Source organism: Hemiscyllium ocellatum, chromosome 26 (assembly GCF_020745735.1).
Source record: "Hemiscyllium ocellatum isolate sHemOce1 chromosome 26, sHemOce1.pat.X.cur, whole genome shotgun sequence".
Taxonomy (NCBI): Eukaryota; Metazoa; Chordata; class Chondrichthyes; order Orectolobiformes; family Hemiscylliidae; genus Hemiscyllium; species Hemiscyllium ocellatum.
In genome coordinates, this window is record NC_083426.1 from 18,147,510 (window position 1) to 18,174,063 (window position 26,554).

The window sequence follows — 26,554 nt, forward strand, 5'->3', positions numbered from 1 at the left end:
AACTGTCTGTCCGGAGCTTGCACATTCTCCCCGTGTCTGCATGGGTTTCCTCCGGGTGCTCTGGTTTCCTCCCACAGTCCAAAGATGTGCAGGTTAGGTGAATTGGCCATGCTAAATTGCCCGTAGTGTTAGGTGCATTAGTCAGGGGTAAATGTAGGGGAATGGGACTGGGTGGGTTGCTCTTCGGAGGGTCGGTGTGCACTTGTTGGGCCAAAGGGCCTGTTTCCACACTGTGGAGAATCTTAAAAAAATGTTTTTCCTTTCCAGGCTGTGGAAAACTGAACATGGAAAACAGTCGTAGAGTACCTGCAGATATTGATCAGGGATGGTGTGCCAATAAAGATATTGGCATTTACCCTGACCCAACAGACATAACCAAGTTCTACCGCTGTGCTAAGATAGCTGTGCATGAACGCTGTGGTGAAAACCAGATCTTTGATCAAGAATGCAAGTGTTGTACACGGCCTCAATTTAAGACATATTATGATCCAACATGGTGTTACAACAAACGCGATGGTTTCTACCCTGATGAACACGATGTTTCAAAATTCTATATTTGTGCTGGGCGCCAAGTCTTCTGGAGGGATTGTGCCAAAGGGCTGGTCTTTCATATAGGCTGTAAATGCTGCAACTGGCCCATCACCAATAGGCAAGGACCCAGATCAATTAGAGAAAATGAAGGAGTCTTTAACAATCTATTTTAATCAACATTCAACCATACAACAAATTATTTTCAAATTTAATTTCTAATTCCAACTTTTGCCAACTTCCTCGTTGTTAGTACATCAGTAAAATGAGAATCTAGTACGAAAACATATCAGTTAGTTACAGGTATGGCATGAATCTCAATAAATTGCCTACATTTTGTTTTTCTTAATACACCAGAGTGACAGATGACCAGTCATTAATTTGAGCCTTGTTTCATTGTACTCAAATTTAACTAAATATTTAGCATCAAGCTCACAGGACACTGGCCTCCATCACAGACTGAACACTTTGGATTTTTTTATGATCCAGTTTCTGGCTGAGGAATTAAGAAAACATAAACTCAAATTGGACTTAGTGTATATTGAATTTAAAATTCTTCGCTGTACAAAATAAAACCAAATCTTACTGCAAACCCTGTATTGAGAATTTCTGTTCAGTAGCCTTGTAAAAAAATAAATGTAACTGGTGGATCTTCTGTCACACTTTCAATGATAAATCCTCTCTTACATTGGTCTCTTTTGTTATCTCCTTCTTTCCCTTGCATTCTGATTGTATCTTTATTTCTCTCTCTCCCTTTTTGCTATTCTTTACTGTCTTTTTCTCCTTCCCCTTGTATTATACTGAATTATGTATAATTCAGCAGGGAAGCTGCAGGAGTTTATAATGATGGTTTGCAGAGTATGTGCAATGGGAGAAATCCAGCTGAGAATGCAGACTTCAAAATGTGAAATGATGAGCCTGGGGAGAGATCCAGACTGCACGCACACTGATGAACCTAAACAAAAACCAGGGAGGGAAAAGGTGGAGGGCAGATGGTCTCAAGTGCTTAGGAATGTTTAAGATGGGAGCTAGGCCAATGAGCATAATTTCAGTTGGGGGCAAATTAGAATGTAGAACATTACAGTGCAGTACAAGCCCTTCGGCCCTCAATTTTGTGCCGACCAGTGAAATCAATCTGAAGCCCACCTAACCTACACCATTCCATTAACATCCATATGTATATCCAAGATCATTTAAATGCCCTTAAAGATGGTGAGTCTACTATTGTTGCAGGCAGGGCATTCCACGCTCTGATTATTGGAGTCAATTTATGAAATTTTGTCGATCAAAAAGACAACTGGTTAAATCTTTTCCCCCTGAACCTATCAGGTCATTTGCAAGGATATCAATGTAAAAGGGAACAATAATTTTAAGCTGTACAAGAATATAGCGCTGATTGTTTGGCAAGTGGACTGTGATTGGTAGAGGCACTAGCATGAAGAATGTACCAGTTAGATGATGACTGACAGTCAGCTGCCAAGCTTTGTGTAAACCTAATCCAGGTAGGTGAATACTGTTTGATCAAGACATGGCCCTGAGGAATGAGAGAGAATGGCTCTTGTTGGTTTTATTACTTTGAAACAGGCACAGTGTGCCTACATGTCTTCTCCGTCTGCAATAAAAAGCCCATGTGTGCAACTTCAGCAGATCCAAGTCTGCCACACTCTGAACCCTGTTGGCAATCTTAATTTGGCTGTCTGAGTAATTTCACAAATAATGTCCATTTGCAGAATCACAACCAATAAATCAATTTTATACTCTCAGATTCTATTCTGGGAGATGGTACAAGCATTCATTTGGAAATGTACAGATTAATTAAGGAAAGTGAGCCTAGAATTTTTAAGGATAACCATATTTGACGAATAGTTGAAATTTTTGTGAAGCAAGTAATTAGGTTTGAAAAAGGCAGCGAGTGCAGTTTACCTGAACTGGACAGAAAAGTAGAAGCATCTGGGATCCAAGGGAAAGTGACAAATTTGATCTAAAATTAAATTACTGACATGAAGAAAGAGGTAGCCATTGGTAGATGCTTTTGCAACTGAACAGCTGTAACCAGTGGCCTTGCTTTGCATTCAGTATTTGATAGCTTGCTTTTTATAGTTCACATAATAATCACATTTATAATGTGGTGGATAGGATGCAAAGGTTTTCATGTGATATAAAGCAGGCAGTATGGTTGACAGGGATGATCAAAGATTTGGGCTATGAATGTAGGTCATCTGGTAGTTGGACTGAAAAGTCCAAAATGGAATTAATCTGGAGAAAAGTCTCAGATACAGCAAGTTGGGAATGTAACAAGACAAGCGAATACACAATATATAGGGCATTCTAAATTATGTGCAGGAACAGAGAGACCTCATGGCTTAAAGGGAGTGGTTTGATACGTTGGTGAAAAACGTTGCTGGAGGGGGGCTTTCTAAACATTGCTGCAAATGTGTTGCTGGTCAAAGCACAGCAGGCCAGGCAGCATCTCAGGAATAGAGAATTCGACGTTTCGAGCATAAGCCCTTCATCAGGAATAATTCCTGATGAAGGGCTTATGCTCGAAACGTCGAATTCTCTATTCCTGAGATGCTGCCTGGCCTGCTGTGCTTTGACCAGCAACACATTTGCAGCTGTGATCTCCAGCATCTGCAGACCTCATTTTTTACTCGCTTTCTAAACATTGGTCTGCTGTCCTCAGTGAGGTTCCTAGATGAGATCTTCGGGTCACGGGATCCAAGGCAGCAATGGCTGCTGTGGAGTTTGGACTGCTTTCTATAAGTTGCAAGATCTCTTTAAATCATAGTGTTTTCATCTATTGATGATTATGCCTTAATAGCCTACTTTCTAAGGCTGTTGCTAAAACACTCCATGAAAAGATGTGTTTAATATTTGCGTAATAGCCTGTAATTTCATCAGTCCTCTGCCACTGAACTCCTGTGATTCCACACATTTACCCCCTTATCCTGCCCTGTCAAGCAGTGAAATATTCTGGCCCAGGAAGTGCATATCACATCATCCCCACCATATCCAACAGAAATCAAATCAGCCCTCCCCCTTCAACTTAACTCACCCCTCATTCACTTCCACTCTACAGACTTCATACCACCAAGCTTTCACTCTGGGCTCATACTAAATCTAAGGCATTAAAATGGGGCCAAATCAGGAAACTGTTTGAGTACACTGGCATATGTCATGCTTCCCTTCAGTAGCTGATGTACAGAACATGAGTACAAAGGTTATGCTAGAACTGTACCTCAAAACTATTGGCAGAAAGATTCAAGGAGACCTGAGAAAAACTTTTTGTTTTTACGCAGAGGGTGGGGAGTGTCTAGAATCTGCAACCTGAGTTAATGGTGGAGGCCGAGACCCTAAACTCTTTCAACTCTTTAGATGCTATAAGCTGCAGGGCTATGGGCTGTGCACAGGAAAGTGAAATTACAAGGGCACCTAGTCTTCGGGTCAGCATGGATAAGATAGGTCAAATAGTGGCCTTCTGTGCTAACTCATGGTTGTATAGCTAGTCAAGCAATAACTTGGACATTGTAAACAGTTCTGCCCATGATACAGGAAATGTATATTTGAGCTCAAGACACTGCAGAGGAGATTTACAAGGATATTTTCATGAATAGAGAAATTTAACCTTGAGGAAATATTGGAAAGACAGATCATTTTCCTTGGCGTGCAACAAGGACTGAGGACTTAATTGAGGTGCATAAAATTATGAGAAGTCAAGACAGAGGGTTCAAAACAGTAATTAGAGGGAGATGAGAAAACTTCATTTCACCAGATGTGGTAGAGATCTGAAATTTACTGCCTATTGTGCTTAAAATGCACAATGGGAGTCTACTTAAAAAGCCATGACCAGCAGGAACACAGAAGCAAGTGGGATTAGGCTGGCACTGACACAATGGGGCCAAATGGCTTTCTTGGTATCATAAAGTGTCGATGATTTCTATGTTTGCATGTTTGGTAGAGAAGAGATATGCAAGAAAAGAACACCGTGGCAAGTGAAGGATGATACAAGATCAGAACAGTAGCCCAGATATGCAACTACTAGTTGGGGAAGGATTACTGACTTCAAGAATTGATAAAGCCCAATATTAACACTTGAGTGGGAACACAGTAAAGAAACTAGGATATCCATCTGACTAGCAACAGAGAGGCTTAGCTGATTTAATATGCTTAACAAACACACCACCTAGCCATTAAAATCTAAGAAAGTGAGGCCTGCAGCGGTTAAAAATCATAGAATCTTTACAGTGTGGTAAAAGGCCATTCAGTCCATTGAGCTCCCCCTACCCAAAGACCATCACACCTCCTATCTCACCCCTGCAACCCTGCATTTCGCATGCAAATCATCTAGCCTGCACATCCCTGGACACTATGGGTAATTTGATGCTGCAATCTGCACTTAAAACAACAAATGCTGGAGATTGTAGCTCTTATGGTTCAACAGTGATTGAAGCAGCTTATCACCACCTTCTCATGGGGAATTATAAATGACTATGTTCTAGCCTCCCTTTCAAAGATTCACTGCTACATGGTTTGTTGCTGAACAGCGGAGGGCGGAAGAGCCTCATTAAATATTCCCCCTCCCCCCCCCTCCAGGCAGCCATGATTGTCAAAGATTAATAGCAACAACTACAGGCCATCCAAAACCCTTCTCCACAATGACAACCTGGCAACTGTGGCCATCTTTTGCTATTAAGTTTTCTAAGATCTTCAGAGGGCACCTCCATCTTGAGATACCCTCGTGTTCTCCTGGCCTTCCACCTCACCTGGTACCCAGAACTTTGGCCATTCTGATTGACTGCCCAACTCTGGAGAATTCTAGCCCTAACCTGCCCTTTGTCTCCATGAGCACCATCTAATTACAGTCTCTTAATTGGCTGTTTTGGTCAGGAACACCCAGGGGGCAGGTTGGCTGGAGGAGGAGCACCTCATCTTCCACCTGGGAACCCTCCAACCACAAGGTATGAATTCAGATTTCTCCAGTTTCCTCATTTCCCCTCCCCCCCCCCTTGTCTCTGTCGGTTCCCTCAACTCAGCACCGCCCTCCTAACCTGCAATCCTCTTCCTGACCTCTCCGCCCCCACCCCACTCCGGCCTATCACCCTCACCTTGACCTCCTTCCACCTATCCCACCTCCATCGCCCCTCCCCCAAGTCCCTCCTCCCTACCTTTTATCTTAGCCTGCTTGGCTACTCTCTCTCATTCCTGATGAAGGGCTTATGCTCGAAACGTCGAATTCCCTATTCCTGAGATGCTGCCTGGCCTGCTGTGCTTTGACCAGCAACACATTTTCAGTCTGGAACTGGCATTTCCATCTTTATCCTGACACCAAAACTGAGAGGCAGGGACAAAGGTCCTCCCTACTAACTTTGCAACAGATTAAATGAAAGGAACATCACAAAGTTGATTCTAATCTCTGCAACGTTTGGTTTATATATTAATTTTGTTCATTTCAATTCTTGTTCTATGTATTTCATCGCTCTATCATAGGTCTGATTAGACAGTATTTTTATGTACTAAACCAGAAGTATGAGGCATTTTTGAATAAATCTGTCTCACTTGGCCCTTTAACAAACATGATCACCTCTGATTTTTCATGATAAGAACATGAGAAATAGGAGCAAGAGTAGGCCAGTGAGCCTGACAAGCTTGCTCCGCCACTCAGCATGACCAAAGGCTAAGTCCATTTTACCACCCGCTCCCCAAATCCCTTAGTTCTTTTGGAGACAACAAATCTTAACGTTATGTGTATTCAATGGTGAAGCACCCACAATACACTGGCATAGAGAATTCCAAAGATTCACAACTCACAGAGTAGAAATTTCTCCACATCTCAGTCCTGAAGGACAACTCCTTATCCAGAGACTGTGTATCCATTTTTTTTTCTCCAGCTTGTGGAATCAACCTTGAAGCATCTAAGCTTTCAAGAATCTTATATATTTCAATGAGATCACTTCACATTTTAAATTCTGGAGAATATAAGCCCAGCTGGACAAGTGATTATAATTCGATTAGCTTTAAAAGGATAAAACTTCAATAAAAGTTAAATGTCTTAATTGGAGTAAGGCAAATATTAATGGTATGAGACAAGAAGTTTAATTGGCATAGATTGTTCACAGGTAAAGAGATAACTGACAAGTGTGATAACAAGAGTTCAGAAGCATTATGTTCCTGTTAGAGTGAAGGGTAAGGCTGATAAGAGTAGGCAATAATGGTTGAGTATAGATATTGAGGTTCTCGCCAAGAATAAAAAGAATCAAATATAGACAGATAAGATATAGACAACTGGGATCAAATTAATCTCTTGAACTGTGTAAAGAGTTTAGGGGCATTTTTAAGAGGAAAATCAGGAAGGCAAAGAGGGATTTGGATGAACCTTATCCACCAAGGTTATTTCCTAAGAGATTTTGCAAGTACTTTAAGATCAAAAGAGCAACTCAAAAGAGCGAGAATACGGCCCATTAAAGATCAACGAAGTTGCGTATGTGTTGAACTTCAGGTGATGGGACAGATACTAAATGAATATTTCACATCAGTTTTTACTGTGGAGAAAGAAATGGAGGCTAGAGAATTTGGGGAAATAAATACTGATGTTCTGAGAACCGTTCACATTATATAACAGGAAGTGGTGGGGTCTTAGAAAATGTAAAAGTGGATTAATTTCCGGGACCTGATCAGGAGTATCCCAGGATGTTGTGGGAAGTTAGGAAAGAAATTGTGGGGTCTAACAGAGAAATTAGTATCATCAATAACCAGGAGTGAGATGCTGGAGGACTGGAGAGCTGGTTCATGTTGCATCTTTATTGAAGAAAGTCTGGGAAGGAGACGCCTGGGAACTACAGACCTATGAGTTTGACATTGGTGGTGGTCATGTTGTTGGATGTGATTCTGAAAGATAGGATTTATAAGCATTTGAAGAGGCAAGGACAGATTAGGGATAGTCAGCATGGTTTTGTATGAGGGAAATCATGTGTCACAAACCTGATTGACTTTTTTGAAGAAGTAGCCAAAAAGATTGATGAGGACAGAGCAATAGACATGATATACAAAGACTTTCATAAAGCCTTTGACAAGATTCCACTTGGTAGACTAATTAATAAAGTTAGATCACATGGGATTCAGGATGACCTTGCCAATTGGATACAAAATTGGCTGGATGGTAGGAGACAGAGGGTGGTGGTGGTGAAGTGTTGTCTTTTGGATTGGAGGCCTGTGACCAGCAGTGTGCTACAGGGCTTGGTAGTGGGTCCACTTTAGTTTGAAGTATAGGATGAAATATAGGAGGCATGCTTAGTAAATTTGTGCAAGACGCCAAAATTGGTGGTATAGTGGATAGTGAAGAAGGTTATCTCAGATTACAAAGAGATCTTGATCAACTGGTTCAATACTGAGGAGTGGCAGATGGAGTTTATGTAATTGTGAGGTATTTTATTTTGGTAAAACAAATAAGGGCAGGACTTTTAATGGTAGGGACCTTGGGTAGTGATGAAGAACAGAGACACCAAGGAGTTCAGGTACATAATTCTTTGAAACTTGAGTCACAGGTAAGACAGGGTAGTTAGCAAGGCATTTAGTACTTTGTCTTAATTTTTCAGACCTCTGAGTATAGGAGTTAGGACATCATGTTGAGGTTGTACAGGATGTTGGTGAAGCTCTTGTGGAGTACTGTGAACAGTTATGGTCACCCTGTTATAGGAAGGATATTATTAAATTGGAGAGGATTCAGAAAAGATTAATCAAGATGTTGCCGGAAATGGAGGGTTTGAGTTATAAAAATAGGCTGGTTAGGCTGAGACTTTTCTTCGTGAGACCATAGGAGGTTGAGGGGTGACCTTATAGAGGTGCATAAAGTCATGAGGAACATATATAAGGTGAATAGCAAGGGTCTTTTCCCTAGGTTGGGGGGAGTTCAAAACTAGGGTGCATACTTTTAAGGTCGGAAGTGGAAATTTAAAGAGGATGAGGGGCATCTTTTTTTTTAACACAGAGTGGTTTGCGTGTGGAATGAACTGCCAGAAGAAGTGATGGACATGGGTAAAGTTTCAACATTTAAAAGGCATTTGGATAAATACATGAATAGGACAGGTTTGCAAGGATATGGACCAAGCACAAGCAAACTAGTTTAGCTTGGGAACATGATTGGTGTGAATGAGTGAACCTGTGGACCAAAGGGTCAGTTCCCATGCTGTATGACTACGACTATATGGCAGGAAAAGGGAAGGGAAGAATATTGGTTGAGAAATGAACAATGGAATAGGGACACATTAAAATTTCTTTCATCTAATCATAAGTACCCATCGAATGAATTAAAATACAAGGATCTTACATTCAGAAATGAGAGGGAATAATTAATTCCCCAATTATTGAGAAGTAGTATTTGAGAGCAAGAACACAAAGGAAGCTCAAGGAGAAGAAAAGACTAGGCCACTGTTGGAATATTGCATGCAATTCTGGTCTCCTTCCTATCGGAAAGGTGTTGTGAAACTTGAAAGGGTTTAGAAAAGATTTACAAGGATGTTGCCAGGGTTGGAGGATCTGAGCTACAGGGAGAGGCTGAACAGGCTGGGGCTGTTTTCCCTGTCACATCGGAGGCTGAGGGGTAACCTTATAGAGGTTTATAAAATTATGAGGGGCACGGATAGGGTAAATAAACAAAGTCTTTTTCCTGGGGTCGGGGAGTCCAGAACTAGAGGGTATAGGTTTAGGGTGAGAACGGAAAGATATAAAAGCGACCAATGGGGCAACGTTTTCATACAGAGGGTGGTACATGTATGGAATGAGGAAGTGGTGGAGGCTGATACAATTGCAATATTTAAGAGGCATTTGGATGGGTACATGAATAGGAATGGTTTGGAGGGATATGGGTCGGGTGCTGGCAGGTGGGACTAGATTGGGTTGAGATATCTGGTCGGCATGGACGGGTTGGACCGAAGGGTCTATTTCCATGCTGTACATCTCTAGGAGTCTATGACGAAGACTATTTAACTCAAATGAATTGATCTCTGTAGTATTCCAGTTAAGACAAATGGTACCCAACACTATCAATGTACTCCCCCAATAGCATTAAGTCCACTATATGGAAGATCATTCAAAATGTTTATCACTCTATCATAAAAGTTTGCCTTTTGACCCACCAGTGTAACTTTGTGGTTAATAATTATCTGTTATAGGAACTGTAGAGGCAGTACATGGTACTTCCAGTGCCTCAGTATTATCAATTACAAGTATAAAGCTGGAGAGGCAGTGACTCAGTCCAAAAAATGCGGAGAGTACTTGTCTTAATTGGTAAGTTTGATTTTAAATAAAATAGCAAGAAAAATCAAAATTATCTTTTCAATTTTTCTCCTTTATATAGAATGAGATAATTGCAGTAATGTGCTTGAAAAAGATTTTCTGTACACAGTGAGCAGTAAATATTAAAATGTTGAACTTTGGCTCACTTGCAATACAGTATTCGACATACTTTATCTTATTGTGGAGAAAAAATTGCTTGCAATAGCTTGTTTTTAAAGTAAAACTGTAAATCCCATATGCTATGAAACATGGAAACTATGTCTCTACTCAAACTGCACTCTAATGTTTGCTTACCATTTTGCTATGAAGTCTGATTAGTTGTAGTGGTAATGGAAGCACATTAAAAGGTGCTTAAAAAGGATGGAAGTGTGCATTGCAAATTTCATTTAGTTTAGATCGATTCTCAGCCTGATAAAGACAATGTACAGGAATGTGAACTGAGAGGATGCTTCAATGCCCCATTCAGTTCCTGTCTTGAGCTGCTCTATTAGGAGGAGCAGAGAAGAAGTCAGGCAAACAAACAGGAACAGTTGAATGGATGGCTTAGTGACTGACTAAATGACACCAACACTGGTTGTCTTGGTATAGGCATCCAGTATAAGCTTCTTTTTGGCTGGTGTTCACAGAACATAGCACAAGATTGAACAGGAAGGAAACAGCTGGGTTCCATTCAGAGAGGGATGACTACATTCTTTATCAAATACATAGCAATTAGTTGCATAGATATATTATAGTTCATTTAATGGCTTGTTTCTAGTCAATCCTATTGTGAAGTGTTACAACTTTGAACAAACCTTTTATGATTCCAAAATCAGTTTACCAGTGCTACTGGCAGGAGTTTTATTTTGGGGAAATAGGAATAGTTCATGTAATCTTGATGGATCAAAAAACTATTTCTAAATCTGGTAGTGTAGTAGTCATGTTACTGAGCTAGATATCTTTATTAGTAATCCACAGCATGTGTGCAATTTGAAGTTTATGAATTTGAATTAAACCAAAAGAACAGTGAAAATTAATGTCAGTATGAGTTTTTTTTTAAACTGTGAAGCTACCATATGATTAAAAGCCAACTGGTTCATGGATATCCAAATGGAGAGAAAACTTACTTTCCTTCCCCCCCATTTACTCTTTGACTAACAACCAGCAGAGTTAACCCTTAATCATCTGTTGAAGTGGCATAGCAGGTCAGTCAGACGTTTCAAATCAGTATACCACACAGTCATTGTAGCGTCACCACCAACCTTTCAGGGTCACCAAGGCTGGGGAAGACATGTTGGTTTTGCCAGCAAAAGGCATATCCCAAGAATGATACAAGGAGCTGTATTTCAAATCAGAATCTTACAATAAGGTTTGAAAATAAACATTAATTCCTGCAGCAAAAAGCAGAAAGACATGTTATACACCACTAATCTGTCCATAATATCACTATTACTCATTGTAATGATCAGGTGCTCACTCACAAAAACTTACAAAAATGCTGAGTTCATGGACACAGCAATCACCCCTCAGACTGAGAAGTCTTTGATAATACTGATGAGAGTGTTGTTCAAAGTACTCCTGCGGGACATAAATAAAAGAATGCCCAGTCTCGGACACATTCTTCTGAAAGAAGAAGGGGCACAAGATAAGAAAAAAAATTTCGTGAAGAGAGGGCTGTGTTGTATATTCAGGGACACTTCCCCTGTCCACACCAATATATTGTCCACCGCAGAATATTTAGCCTTTTCATCGATAATTGAGCATTTTGAAACATGTGGTAGTCATGATAAGTATAACTTAAATCTAGGGATTTTTAAAAATAAACTTCATGCTTCTTTTCTTTTTTCTTAGTTGGACTCGTCCTGTCATCCCAGCTGCAAGTGGGTAAGTCACATTATTACTGTCAGATAAAGGTACATCTGCCCATTGCCATTTGATTGCGGTCTATTTTTCCAAAGATTTGATTTAAATTTGAAATCCATGAATAAATCAGATTGAGGTAAATCTGGAAACAAATTTCATATTTATACCTATTCTTTTCTGAAAAAGCCAATAAAGTTGAACATGGTCGGTAGTTTAATTATTTCACTTTCTGCTTTTAGGCATTGCTTTCAAATTGGTTTGCTACTTTGCTAACTGGGCCCAGCACAGACCAGGAATTGGCAAGTTTCTGCCAGAAAACATCCCCCCTTGCCTGTGCACTCATCTAATCTATGCATTTGCCACCATCAGTAGTAATCACAAGATTACTACAAAGGAAGAGAATGATGCAGAACTTTACAAATCATTCAACAACCTCAAGAAACAGTGAGTACACATGTATTTCATAACAGTTCATTTGTCAGATTAAGGTCTTCTCCACTTATGGCTCCAGAAACATCTGTTCTGCCTCCACAACACACCCTCTCAACATCTTACGACACCTAAAGACATGATGTTGGTATAACCCAAAGTCCTACATGCTGCCAGCTCAACATAATTCTATGCAGTGTTTTGCCATCCCATTGTTGAGTGAAATCACAGTGAAACCTCAAACTATTCCTACTTGTAATGGGTACACATAAATTTTCCAATGAGTTTATAACCAATATTTTCATTGCTCCTGTTCTCAAATCTTTTGCAAAGATGTCTTCCTGCAGCTATACATGGCCTTGGTCAGACCAAACTAGAGGATCACGTGCATTTTGACCTCTTGACCTAATAAAGGATATATTTATCACATAGAGAGAATGTCTCAGACTCATGTCTGAGATGGCTGGATTGGCATGATGAGACGTTGGGTCAATTAGGCTCGTATTCAGAGTCAAAAATGTGTGTTGCTGGAAAAGCATAGCCAGTCAGGCAGCATCCAAGGAGCAGGAGAGTTGACACCTCGAGCATAAGCTCTTCATCAGGACTCCCTGATCTTCAGCATCTGCAGTCCTCACTTTCTCCTAGGCTTATATTCACGTGAATTTAGAAAATGTAGAGGGCATCTTGTCGAAACATATAAAATTCTGGCAGGGCTGAACAGACTGGATATAGGAATGCTGTCTCCCATGTAAGGGGGGGGGGGGCGGGGGTGGAGGAGATAGAAAAATGTCTAGAACAGAGGATATGGGATCAGTCAGTTAAGGAGGACTTCCTTCACTCATGCTGATGAGCCTTTGGAATTCTCCAGTATATAAGGCTTTGGAGGTACTGAATATAGGTAGATTTCAAGATGCTAAAAATGTAAAAGATCTTAGAGACAAAACAGAAATTAAACATTGAGATACAGGATCAGTCATTATCACATTGAACAGCAGAACAATGAACAGAATGAGCTGCTCTTACTCCTGCTTTCTGTGTTTCTCTGAAGGTATCAATCTTGAATCAGAGGCATAAACTTCCAGATTCAATCCCACTCCAAGGCTTGGAACATAAATATAATCAAAGCCAACAGTAACAGTATTTCTGAAGTAGTGCTGCTGTATTGTCAGTTGAGCTGCTGATTGCATTTGAGATATTAATGGAGACCTGTCCGGAGGGGTATAAGTGATTGGGTTTTCCCCATTCTGGGAGAACCTCCTCCCCATGATGTAAAACCCAGAACTGCAGATGCTGGAAATCTGAAATCTGGAGTGTCTGTGGAGGGAGAAACAGGAATCAATGTTTGGGTCCAGGGATCTATCAACAGAACCGTTTGCTCTTTTTCGAATAGTGCCTGAGTTATTTTATGTTGATTACCGAAGTGTTGTTGGATGATGGGATCGTAATTTTTGAAAATTTTAAATTTTCTAACTCAGACCCAAGGTGGGGGGGATGCTGCTGCTGTATCACACCCTTACAGTTCTTACCATTGGTGGTGGATCACTGTACAGGATCTTCCCACGGGTACACCATCCTGACCTCAGCTCAGCTCCAACATCTATAAGGCAGTTCCTGGCCTCAGACTCAATGAAGGAGAGTTTTCTGGGACGGATAGACATTTAGACCCCACTGTCTGTGCTAGCACTGTGCTCTATCCTGTACCGCCACTCCCATAGATCCATCCACACTATTCCTTTGCAATTACTTATCACAGTCCAAAGATGTGCGGGTTAGGTGAATTGGCCATGCTAAATTGCCCGTAGTGTTAGGTAAGGGGTATATGTAGGTGTATGGGTGGGTTGCGCTTCGGCGGGTCGGTGTGGACTTGTTGGGCCGAAGGGCCTGTTTCCACACTGTAAGTAATCTAATCTAATTCTTTTAAATAATTTTGTGGAGTCTACCATACTAGTCATTTCTGGTGAAGCTTCTAATAGCCATCAATTAACATTCTCTTTATTTACCTTGGATCTTCCAGTTTAAGTCTCAGTCTCTGTCCCTTCAGTTCCATTCAATGAAATAATCTTTTTTTATGTTTGCCCAAAGAAGTTGCATGACTTTCAGACACTTACTTACTGGCTGTCCATCTGCTGATAGTGGCCCACTCACCACACTGTTTGTGCCATTCCTGGTCCTTAACGGAAATTCTGGTTCCTCACAGCCATTCAATTCCCCTGTTGGCTCAACCCCAGATTTCATTTACTTCCTGATTTGCCCCATTCCTGTCTCCATCCCTTCCCTGATATCTAACTTACCCACCAATCTTCAGACCTCATATGTCACCATTCCCTTCTCCACCCTGCTCCTATTCCCTCCCTCCCTACACCCTCCCCAATCACAAAACCCTGCTTTTCAAATATCATTTCACCGACCACTGCCCACCGCAATGCATTGCCCCACTCCAGGTTGTTCCTTGGGAACAGCAGATTAAATCAGACCATTTGCAAACTTAGTTTCATACCTGATCCCAAGATGAGCTTCCAACCTCATATTCCTACCATCATTATCACACTCCAGTACCATCTCCATAACATCACCAAATGTCACTGCTGCCTCAGCCGATCTGGTGCTGAAACTCCATCCATGCCTTTGTATTTCCAAGTATAGCTGGTTCTGGCTGGTCCTTATAGGAGTATACTACTCCTGTAAACAGGAGGCCATCCAGAGCTCTTTTCACCTTGTCATAATTTGCAGCCAAGTCTCCTTCCCGTTCATGACCTACACGAGTTTGCAGTCGAGCAGCGTATTGATTTAAAAATTCTTATTCGTCTTTCAAATCACTCTGACCACATTCTTCCAAATTTCTCTCGTCTCATATAGCCCCAAATCCTCAGAGCTACTTACACTGCTCTAGTTCTCGCTTCTTGTACATCCTTAACTTTAATTGCTCTACCTTCAGTTGTCTCAAGGCCAATTCTGGAATTCTCTCACTTTGGCTCTGTACTTACTTTATTCCTTTAAAACCTACCTCTTTGAACAAAATTTTGGTCAACTGATTTGATATCTATTTTTTGTTGTACTATGTTTGGTAGTATTCCTATGAAACATCTTGACACTGAGGGACAGGACTCTTCAGCCATCCATCCATCCATTCTCTGGAATTTCCTTTCTAAATTTGTCTCCCTTTCAATTTTTCTTTTACCCTCTAGGCCACCTACAAACCTCCCTCTTTTATGTTTTTGATCATTCTCCATAATACTCCAAGCATTGCTCGGTTATTTGTTTTTACTTTTGTGAAGTGCCTCTTAATATGTCACTAGATCAAAAGTACTAGATAATTAAGAGTAGACAGTATATTACATATACGGCTAATCTTGCCTATTTTTGGCAAAATGTAAATTACATCAAGTTCTTGAAGAGCTTAGCAAGTGTTCTCACTTGATCTTATTTATTGTGTTCAGTTTTGGTCACCTTGCTGTAGGAATGATGTTATTAAACTGGAAAGAGTGCATTAAAAATATACAAGGATGTTGCCAGGACTCAACAGTCTGCATTATAGAGAGACGTTGGGCAAGTTAGGACTTTTTTCTTTAGAGCTTAGGAGACTGGAGAGGGGACGTTATAGAAGTGGATAAGATCATGAGTAGCAACGATAGGCTCAATGGACTCAGTCTTTTTCCTAGGCTTGGGGAATCAAGGACTAGAGGGCATCAGTTTAAAGTTGGAGGGGAAAGAATAAAAGGGAACCTGAGGGGCAACATATTTTACACAGAGGGCAGTGCACATTTGCAATAAGATACCAGCGGTAGTGGTTGAGGTGGGAACATTAACAACATTTAAAAGGCATTTGGACAAATAGATGCATCAGAAAGGTTTAGAAGGATATGGGTCAAGTGCAGGGAAATGGAGTTAGTGTTGATGGACATTTTGGTCAGCTTGGACCAGTTTGTGTTAAAGGGCCTGTCTCCGTATTGTATCTATGACTATCTTACCAAACTTACCTCATTTTCTACCGACTCCATCTCTATGGCATTATCGTATTCCACTTTAGCCCCATCTTAGTACACATCATTCAGAAACAACACCCTACTACCAAGAACTAACTGGCATCCTCTGCACCCACATCATCTTTAAAAGCCCATTATGCACACAGACAAGCATCGTCAGTCTGGAGCTGCTCTGTGAAGTTCTTAATATTTGCCCAGGAGATGGCAGATAAGGGAGATCAGTGCCCTGTTTTGTGGGTAGGGACTTTGGGATTCTCCTGGATGAGGTGGTACAGAAGAGGAAGTTGATCGTCCTCAGGGCAGGTAGTGAAGGTCACGACACCAAACCTCGCCAACCTAGTCTGAGGTTAGCTCTCTGGTTAGAGAAGTCTCAGCTCCCTGGAGGAAAGCACAGCATTGTAGGAAAAGATCAATGTCCTTCTCCAGTCCACTGATATAAGATCCCCCATCCTCTCTCTAATCTCTCACACTTACACGATCTCTGCTGCGATACACGTGATGAAGGCTGATGTTCTATTACTCTCATTATTCTCCAACTCCAACCCTTGACACCACTATCCTTGCATGCCCACTGTGCTCCCTACTCACTTGTTCAGCACACCTCCCCATCTGGTCTAAACATAGCAGCTATGCTATCAACTTTCCATTCCCTTAATACTTACCTCTGTCACATTCCAGGATGAAAACAGCCCCCAGTGGGGCAGAAACAGTTAAGGTGGATGGTGAGTTCCTGACATTTGGCTCCTCATTCCTTATGCAAAGACCATCCAGACCTCATTGCCCCCAAGTAGCTGACTGTGTGCCCAAGCCCATGAACTAGTTTCGGAGGCTACCTGGACTTCTCAAGTCGGGAGATGCTGACCAATGCCTATCCTCCCTGACTTGACTGTGCTCTGCTGACAACCATGATAAATTTCCTTCCTTTGTCCCTGCACTAAACAGCAAGGCAAGGCAGAAGTGACATAAGCCGTGTATCTCTAGTGGAGGGGGACAAAACAAAACAGCAAGGTAAAGCAAGGAAGTTATGAGCACCTGAATAGGTTCAGGTACATGGTCACCATAGCATTGAATGAAAAGCCTGGTTTTGCAACCTGGTCTAGTCCATGAACTGTGTCTGTTTCCCTTAGCCTGCACTCTCCTCACAGTACACTGATGATGGCTAATGGAGCCTGGGCATAGCATTGAAGTACAGAAACAAACTTGTAAATGAATCAGAGATGTGCCATAAGGGTCAGATGTCAATGTCTGTGAATGTGAGGACTGTGTCTGGAGATGTAGGTGTCCTGTGTCTAAAGTGGAGCTTCTTCAGAGCAAGGAGCAAATTAAACTCACCAGATACCTACTCTGACTCACATTTCTCAACGTTTAGCATGTTTAGTGAAAGACAAAGCTAAATATTATGATGGTGAATGGATCATTAGCAAGGTACTTAACAAGCAATACTCCCTTTAATTAGCAACTTGCCATAGTCCAGCAAGAAACTTAAAAAGATAAAAGGAGGAGTGAGATGCTCCTAACGTCAAGATGAGCCTTCTTGGATGTCCCGGATGATTCTGAATTAGCTTTATTGTCATATGTATTCACATGAGTACATCTAAAAATTTACAAGTCGCCACATTACAGCACCATCTTAGTTATAAAGGTACCAAGGTACCCATTCTTAAGAACAAATTCTAAAGGGAAAAAAATAGAAATGTAAAGAAATAAAATGTCCAGCATTATAAATCATAGGAATAAATTAGAAAAATTAAGAAATTAAAAATTCAGAATAATAGATTTCCAAACGCAGATTCAGCTGCAAATCTCACCATAGCCCATGTCACTCAGGCCCCAACAAGATTCCACCCACTGTCTGCAGCACAAGCAGACCATTCCACACAACTGATCCATGTTGACTTCAATGTTCCCGATGAGCCTCTTAACAGCTAAAAAGTGTTGTCAGCTCTTCTCCTTCATTAACATATCAAGCTTCTGTTTAAAGACAATGCTATTTGTCTCACCTTCTCTTTATAGAAGCTCACTCCAAATTCTAGTCATTCCCTGGATAAAGAAATTTCTCCTGAATTCTCTATTAAATTTATTGATCATTATCTTATGTTTGGCCCTTACATTATATCCCTCACACAAGCAGAATTGTCTCATCATTATTTACCCTATCGAATACTTTCAGAATTTTAAAGTTTTGTATTAGACCACCTCAGTTGTTTCTCAAGAAGAGTCTGAGCACACTCGGCTTTTCCTCAGAAATATGTGGCTCTGGCCTCAGCCCTATGACCTTTCTTTTGATGTAATGGATCTGAACACCCTTTGAAAAAATAACTAAGGCTGTCGCATCAATTTTTCAAACTCATACCGGTGGCACACAGAACAGGATCACAGCCACGTCCTGTAAATCATTAAAAAAAAGTGTTTAAACATTTATCAAGGACCAGGATCTTGCTAGATGACACAAGGTACTAAATGAAACAGAATACATTAACATTAAAAAGGGAAGAAACATTGTGTGATTTGTCTGATGCCAGAACAATAGGAATTCTAACAAAGTAGGACTGCGTATTCATTTGGTCAATTTTACTGCAAAAAAAAGTATCCATTTGCAAAAACCCAATGCAGGACCTAAATGGCTCCATAGGAATGAATTTTATTATTAACATTTACACTGAAGGGGATAGAGTGCCCATGCAAAATGTTCTGGATATTTTCTAATCAACCTGTACAAAGATGCAGTTACACACCATTGCAGCAGGTGGAACTGAACTCAGGTCTCCTGGTTGAGAAGTGGGGGCATGACCATTGTGCCATAAGATCCTCAACACTGGGCCCACTTCATTACTTGGACTAGATTCCCTACAGTATGGAAACAGGTCCTTCAGCCCAACAAGCCCACACCAACCCTCCGAAGAGCAACCTAACCAGATCCAATCCCCTACCCTATATTTACCTCTGACTAATGCACCTAACACTATGGGCAATTTAGCAAGGCCAGTTCACCTGACCTGCATATCATTGGATTGTGGTAAGAAACCGGAGCACCCGAAGGAAACCCACGCAGACACTGAGACAATGTGCAAATTCTGCACAAACAGTTGCCCAAGGCAGAAATCAAACCCGGGTCCTTGGCGCTCTGTGGCAACAGCACTAAACACTGAGCCACCATGCCGCCTCTACTTATAGATATTGCACTAAATGAGCTTTTTGAAGTAGTAACTGAAAAGATTGACGAGGGCAGAATGATAGATGTTGCTTACGTAGACTTCCATAAAGCCTTTGACAAGGTTCCACGTGGTAGACTAATTCGTAAAGTTAGATCACAGGGGATTCAGGGATGACTTTGCCTATTGGATACAAAATTGGCTTGACGGTAGGAGACAGACGGTGGTGGGTTGTTTTTTGGACTGGAGGTTTGTGATCAGTGGTGTTCTGTGGGGATCAATACCTGTCTACTTTTGTTTGCCATTTATATAAATGATTTGGATGAAATATTGGAGGCTTGCTTAGTAAGTTTGCACAAGACACCAAAGTTGGTGCTATTGTGGACAGTGAAGAAGGTCACCTCAGATTACAAAGAGATCTTGATTAACTGGTTCAATGGGCTGAGGACTGGCAGATGGAGTTTAACGTGGAGAAGTGCAAGGTATTGCATCTTCTTAAAACAAACTAGGGTGGGACATACACAATTAATGGTAGGGTCCTGGGTGGTGCTGTAAAACAGAGAGACATAAGGGTTCAGGTACATAATTCTTTGAAATTTGCAATACAGGCAGTCAGGGTGGTCGAGAGGCATTTAGCATGCTTGCCTTCATTTCTCAGACTTTTGAATATAAAACTTGGGGAGGGCATGTTGAGGTTATACAGGACATTAGTGAGGCCTGTAAACTGTGAACAGTTCCGGTCACCCTGCTATAAAAAGGATATTACTAAATAGGAGAGAGTTCAGAAAAGATTTACGAGGATGTTTCCTAGAATAGAGAGTTTGAGTTATAAATACAGGCTGGATAGACTAGACTGGAGCACAGAAGGTTAAGGAGTAATCTTGTAGCGGTTTATAAAATCATGAGGGGGATAGAGAAGGTAAATAGCAAGAGTCTTTTCCCTACAATGGAGCAATTTTTGTTTTTATTTACAGAGTGGTTTGTCTGTGGAAGAATGGTCAGAGGAGGTGATGGATGTAGGTACAGTTACAACATTTAAAAGACATTTGGTTAAGTATGAGTAGGAAAAGTTTGGAAGGATCTGGGCCAAATGGAGACAAGTGGGACTACTTTGGTTTGGGTACATGATTAGCCTGGAATTATTGGATTGAAGGATCTCTTGCTATGCTGTATATCCCTATGACTTTTAATACAACTTGTGCATACAAATTCCTGCGGTGCTCTTAAAGTCTCATGACATTTTTCAAAAGTTCTGCTATTTGCACTCTCAGTCATCTCTCAGCTAACCAAATAAATTATCTGGTCATTTGTGGCAATTTATTGTACATCAATTGGTTCCTAACTTCCATTCATTACAACATTGGCTGGAAAGCACTTTGGTAATATCTTGAGATTTTGAATGTTGCTATGCAAACCTAAAATTTTAAAATACATTTAATAAATAAAATCTAGCTTATTCAACTGGACTAGAAAAGAAAAATCACCAACTATTTGTAAACTGATGTCCATACAGTCCTTTGATTCTTCCTTCCTATGCATTCCTCACTGATGTTGCCTTAAATGTTGATGGCAGTTCCTTTACCTGTACAGCTAGCCTAAACCTTTCAATTTTTTTAAGCATTCATATAAATCAAATTTAATCCGCTTTGGGCTATCTGTCCTAACTTGTTCACAAGCTCTAGAAATCTAATATTCCTCAGTGAAAAGTCTAAAGATGTTTTCTTTGTTTAGAAGCATGACACAAGTTGAAAGATTGTGTGGGTTTCTTTTTTCCTCCCCATTTGGCTGACGTTTTTTCCTAAATGTTTTCATCTGTTGTCTATCATTTGTCTATGGTGGTTCATAGTACATTTCATTTTCGGATACAGAAAGAAAAAGGTACTTTTAAAAACTCAAATATGAGTTAAATTCTAAAGGAATGAAACTCCAACCCTATGAAAATTCGGAGATTTATCGATAGCCATGGGTGAGATGCAGGATGGTGCCATAACTTAAGAAAGGTGGTGACCAAAAGCCATGGAACTATAGACCAAATGAGCCAGACATTAGTGGTGGGTACGTTGTTGGAGAGTTTCTGAAAGACAGGGTTTACACATATTTGGAAAGGCAAGGACTGACTAGGAATAGTCAACATGGCTTTGTGTGTGGGAAATTGTTTCACTTACTTGATTGAGTTTTTTTGCAAAGGTGACAAAAAGATTGAAGGCAGAGTGGTTGATGTTGTCTATGTGAACTTCAGTAAAGCATCCAACAAGGTTCCACGTGGTAGACTAGTTAGCAAGGTTAGATCACATGGAATCCAGGGGAAGCTAGTCAATTGGATTCAAAATTGACTTGAAGGTAGCAGATCGAGAGTGGCGGTGGAGGGTTGCTTTTAAGACTGGAGGCCTGCGACCAGTATTGTGCCACAAGGATTGGTGCTGGCTTTACTGCTTTTCATCATTTATATAAATGATTTGGATGGGAACACAGGAGATATGTTAGTAAGCTTGCAGATGACACCAAAATTGGTGAAGTGGACCATAAGAAGGTTACCTCTGATTACAACATGAGCTTGATCAGACGGGTCAATGGTCTGAGGAGTGACAGATGGAGTTTAATTTAGATAAATGTGAGGTATTGCATTTTGATAAGGCAAATCAGGGCAGGACTTATATACACTCAATGGTACGACCCTGGGGAACGTTACTGAACAAAAAGATCTTGAGTTGCAGGTTCATAGATCCTTGAAAGTGGAGTCATAGGTAGATAGATTGGTCAAGAAAAGGTTTGGTATGCTTGCCTTTACTACTCAGTGCACTGAGTATCGGAGTTGGGACATCATGTTGCGGCTACATAGGATATTGGTGAGATCACTTTAAGAATACTGTGTTCAGTTCTGGGCTCCCTGTTATAGGAAGGATACGGTTAAATTTGAAAGTGTTTACAGAAAAGATTTACAAGGATTTCAGGATTTGAGCTAGAGGGAGAGGCTAAATAAACCGGGGTATTTTCCCTGGAGCAGAGGCTAAGGGGATGACCTCATCCAGCTTTATAAAATCATGAGGGACATGGATAGGGTTATTAGCTAATGCTTTTTGTCCTTCTAAAGTAGGGAGTCCAAAACTAAAGGGCACATTTAAGGTGAAAATGGAAAGTTTAAAAGGGACCTGAGGGGGGATCTTTTTCCACACAGAGGATAGTGCATGTATGGAGCGAACTGCCAGAGGAAGCGGAGGAGGCTGGTACAATTACAACACTTAAAAAGCTTCTGGATGGGTACATGAATAGGAGAGGTTTACAAGAACATGGGCCAAATGTTGGCAAATAGGACTAGATTAATTTGGGATGTCTGGTCAGTGCAGATGAGTTGGATCAAAGGGTCTGTTTCCGTGCTATATAACTCAATGACCATGATTTGACAAAACACAGACCTGAATACACTAATCATTTGCTGTCACATGCCATATTTTGTGAGAAAGTAATGGACCAGCACAGCAAATCCATGCCTATCCCTGGATTTTACTGCCAAGTTGATTAGCAACAAACCAAATTTGTGCAGCTTGTGGAGAAACAAGATGACTCAACCTTTGATCTCCATTTTAAACTGAGCAAATGCAGTCTCTGGAAATGGCTGCCCGATTTACTCTATTGTAATTGTATATGCCATTAGTCTGATCATTATAGGGGGTTGATTAGCTCAATTGGCTGGATAGTTGGGCTGTGATGCAGGTCAATACCAAAAGCATTCAATTCCCACATTGGACGCTCCTTCTCAAACTCTCTCCTCACTGAAGTTGCAATGATCCTCAAGTTAAGCTCACCAGAAAGTTGCCACTCTCTAATAAGAGAGCAGCCCTATGTCACTATGGTTTACTCTCAATGTCAAATCCAGACATAGTAACTTACCAGGAAGAACAGTCTCAGAATGATAACATCTCCCTCACACAACAAAAGTAATAAAACATTTATGCAAGACAAAATCTAAATGCTTCCCTCCGTGAGGGTGATACTTCCTTGCTTGCTTACCAAACGTTATTTTCTACGTTGTATTAAAATTATTTTCATGACTTTCCATTAACAAATAATCATTGATTCTTCCTGACAGGAGACCACAACTGAAGACACTCCTGGGTGTTGGAGGTTGGAACTTTGGTACCCAAAGGTAATCATTAGCACTGGTGCAGCCAAGCATTCTCTTCTGATCAATTGTTAACCAACACATTACACGATGACAAGGAAGATCAGCAATGACCTGACCTTATGGGACAGTTTGTGGGTTTGTTTTCAGCAAAGACTGATTTGGTCACTCCTTTTATGGATCCTGTGTTGGAAACCTAAAAGGAGCTGACACCAGAGTTTGAAAACTTAATGACTGAGCTTGAAAGTGGAGTCACAGGTGGATAGGCATACCAAGAAGGCATTTGGTATGCTTTCTTTTATTTGTCAGAGTATTGAGTACAGGAGTTGGGAGGTCATATTGCGGCTGTACAGGACATTGGTTATATTGTGGAATATTGCGTTCAATTCTGGTCTCCTTCATTTCGGAAACATGTTGTGAAACTTGAAAGGGTTCAGAAAAGATTACAAGGATATTGCCAGGGTTGGAGGATTTGAGCTACAGGGAGAGGCTGAACAGGCTGGGCCTGTTTTCCCTGGACCATCAGAGGTTAAGAGGTGACCTTATAGAGGTTTATAAAATCATGAGGGGCACGGATAGGGTAAATAAACAAAGTCTTTTACCTTGGGTCAGGGAGTCCAGAACTAGAGGGCATAGTTTAGGGTGAGAGGGGAAAGATATAAAAGAGACCTATGGGGCAACATTTTCACACAGAGCGGTACGTGTATGGAATGAGCCACCAGAGGAAGTGGTGGAGGCTGGTACAATTGCAACATTTAAGAGACATTTGGATGGGTATATGAATAGGAAGGGTTTGGAGGGATATGGGCCGGGTGCTGGTAGGTGGGACTAGATTGGGTTGGGATATCTGGTCAGCATGGACGGTTTGGACCAAAGGGTCTCTGTCCATGCTGTATATCTGAGATTAGATTAGATTCCCAACAGTGTGGATACAGGCCCTTCAGCCCAACAAGTCCATACCGACCCTCCGAAGAGTAACCACCCAGACCCATTTCCCTCTGACTAATGCACCTAACACTATGGGCAATTTAGCATGGCCAATTCACCTGGCCTGCACAATGTGGACTGTGGGAGGAAACTGGAGGAAACCCACGCAGACACAGGGAAAATGTGCAAATCCACACAGATAGTCACCCGAGGCTGGAATCGAATCTGTGACCCTGGTGCTGTGAGGCAGCAGTGCTAACCACTGAGCCACCATGCCGCCCTGACTCTATGACTCTAATCACATATCGGAATCATCACATTCAAGGAATTCCCTCCAAATTAATATATCAATGTACAATTGTCTGAATAATTAGAGCCGAAAATGTGTTGCTGGTTCAAGCACAGCAGGTCAGGCAGCATCCAAGGAACAGGAAATTCAACGTTTCGGGCCAGAGCCCTTCATCGAAACGTCAAATTTCCTGTTCCTTGGATGCTGCCTGACCTGCTGTGCTTGAACCAGCAACACATTTTCGGCTCTGATCTCCAACATCTGCAGACCTCACTTTTTACTCTGAATAATTAGAACCTACTTCTTTCTAAGCGCAATGCCAGTAAATGTGCACTAAGTACATAAAAACCTTAGTATTTTACAACACATTTTCATTCAGAGAGTTTTTAAAATTCTAAAGTATATGAGATCCAAAGTCCAGGTAAATTTAAAAGGTGCAGAAGGTCACAAATTGATACACAACTTTCATTTCAGAAATTGATGATTAAATTTAAGTTTTGAAAATGTTTTCAACTTATTAAAAAAACTGCAAACTTTTCACGAACTCACCCTATCATTTCAGATTCACCGGTATGGTTAACGCCAGGAAGAATCGTACAATATTCATAAACTCAACAATTGACTTTCTTAGAAAACACAACTTTGATGGTTTGAATTTAGACTGGAAGTACCCAGCAGCAAGAGGAAGTCCAGCGGATGACAAAAAAAGGTACACTTCTTTGCTTATGGTGAGTAAACCAGCCTTGATTCTTTTCCAAATTATCTTCTTGAGCACTTAGATTTCATAGAGTATCTTTTTAAGAGTACAACCCCTAAAACTTCTCCAACATCTATTCCTCGTAAGATGTTATTTTTATTATTTCATGGAATTTCAAATTTATTGGCAAAGTTAGTTGACTATTCATCACTTTTCCTCAGATCCCTTGGAGAAGGCAAATTTAAACAAACTCGCCCTCCTGCAGTCCATCAGCTGCAAGTGCAGGTTTTTAAGTCCAATGACAGTGAAGAAACAGCTTTAAATTTGCTTAGAAAATTAAAAAGTAGAGCCTGGAAATGAACTTTCAGGTGGTGGAGGTTCGATAGCACTGCAGTACTTGCCCTTTTCAATGGTGCAAAAGGTCACAGAAGGAGCTGTAAAAGGAGACTTTGCTGCAGTGTATTGTGATTAGTGTACAGACTGCACCCTGTGTGTTAGCAATAGAGAGAGTGAATGCATGAGGTGGTGGGTCAGGTTCAAATCAAGTGAGCTGCTTTGTTCTAACTATGACCAAGCTTCTGGAGTATGTTGGAGCTACAATCCTGACTTGTGTCTGGTAGATGGCTGGTATGCATTGGGGAAGTCAAGAAATGAGCCACTCACTACACATTTCCAAGGTTCCAGCATGATATTGGAGCCACAATATTTATCCATTCAGTTTACAGGATAAAAATATTTTTCCCTTCAAACTCCAAAAGCTCCTCTGAAGAGTTTTTATCAGGGATTACCTTTTGGTTTTTGGGGATGCTTTTTCTTTCTCATTAGGTAACATTGATCGGAATTTGTGCTGATATCTGGAATTTTTGGACTCTCAGAAGCAGAAGAACTCAACAATATCCCCAACAATCACCACCACAACTCACAGGAACCATAAGACCATAATACCACGTATCAATTTCTTAGATTCTTAGTATTTAAACTGACATAACAGGCATACATTTGTGGCAAATGTTTTATTTTAAAACAAGTAGTAACAGAAAGCCATCACTGTAAACATGGTCTCTGTTGGTGCAATCTCAGCTAATCAGTTGCAAGTTTGTCTCTGATACAGTCACTGCATATAAAGTGGTTCACAGTATGAGAGAAGTTTTGAGACGTGATAACACTTAAATGTAAATCTTTATGATGTATAACTGTTTCCCAATTAACAATGTTCATTACAAACTGCTAATACAATGCTGAAAGAACTGTACTCTATGGCTGTACACCCCATCTCACCAATTCCTCCAGCACTGC

The 26,554-nt window shown here is 40.9% G+C and overlaps 1 protein-coding gene across 1 annotated transcript in view; it reads left to right on the forward strand.

Annotated features, from left to right (window-relative positions):
* Window positions 1-284: 284 nt before the first annotated feature.
* LOC132828105 (chitinase-3-like protein 1) overlaps window positions 285-26,554 on the forward strand; it is a 38,559-nt gene continuing 12,289 nt past the window's right edge. The window contains exons 1-5 of the mRNA XM_060845014.1: window positions 285-618; window positions 11,650-11,682; window positions 11,895-12,105; window positions 23,313-23,369; window positions 25,124-25,289. Coding sequence (XP_060700997.1) covers window positions 285-618; window positions 11,650-11,682; window positions 11,895-12,105; window positions 23,313-23,369; window positions 25,124-25,289 — 801 coding nt within the window. The remainder of the gene's footprint in view (window positions 619-11,649; window positions 11,683-11,894; window positions 12,106-23,312; window positions 23,370-25,123; window positions 25,290-26,554) is intronic.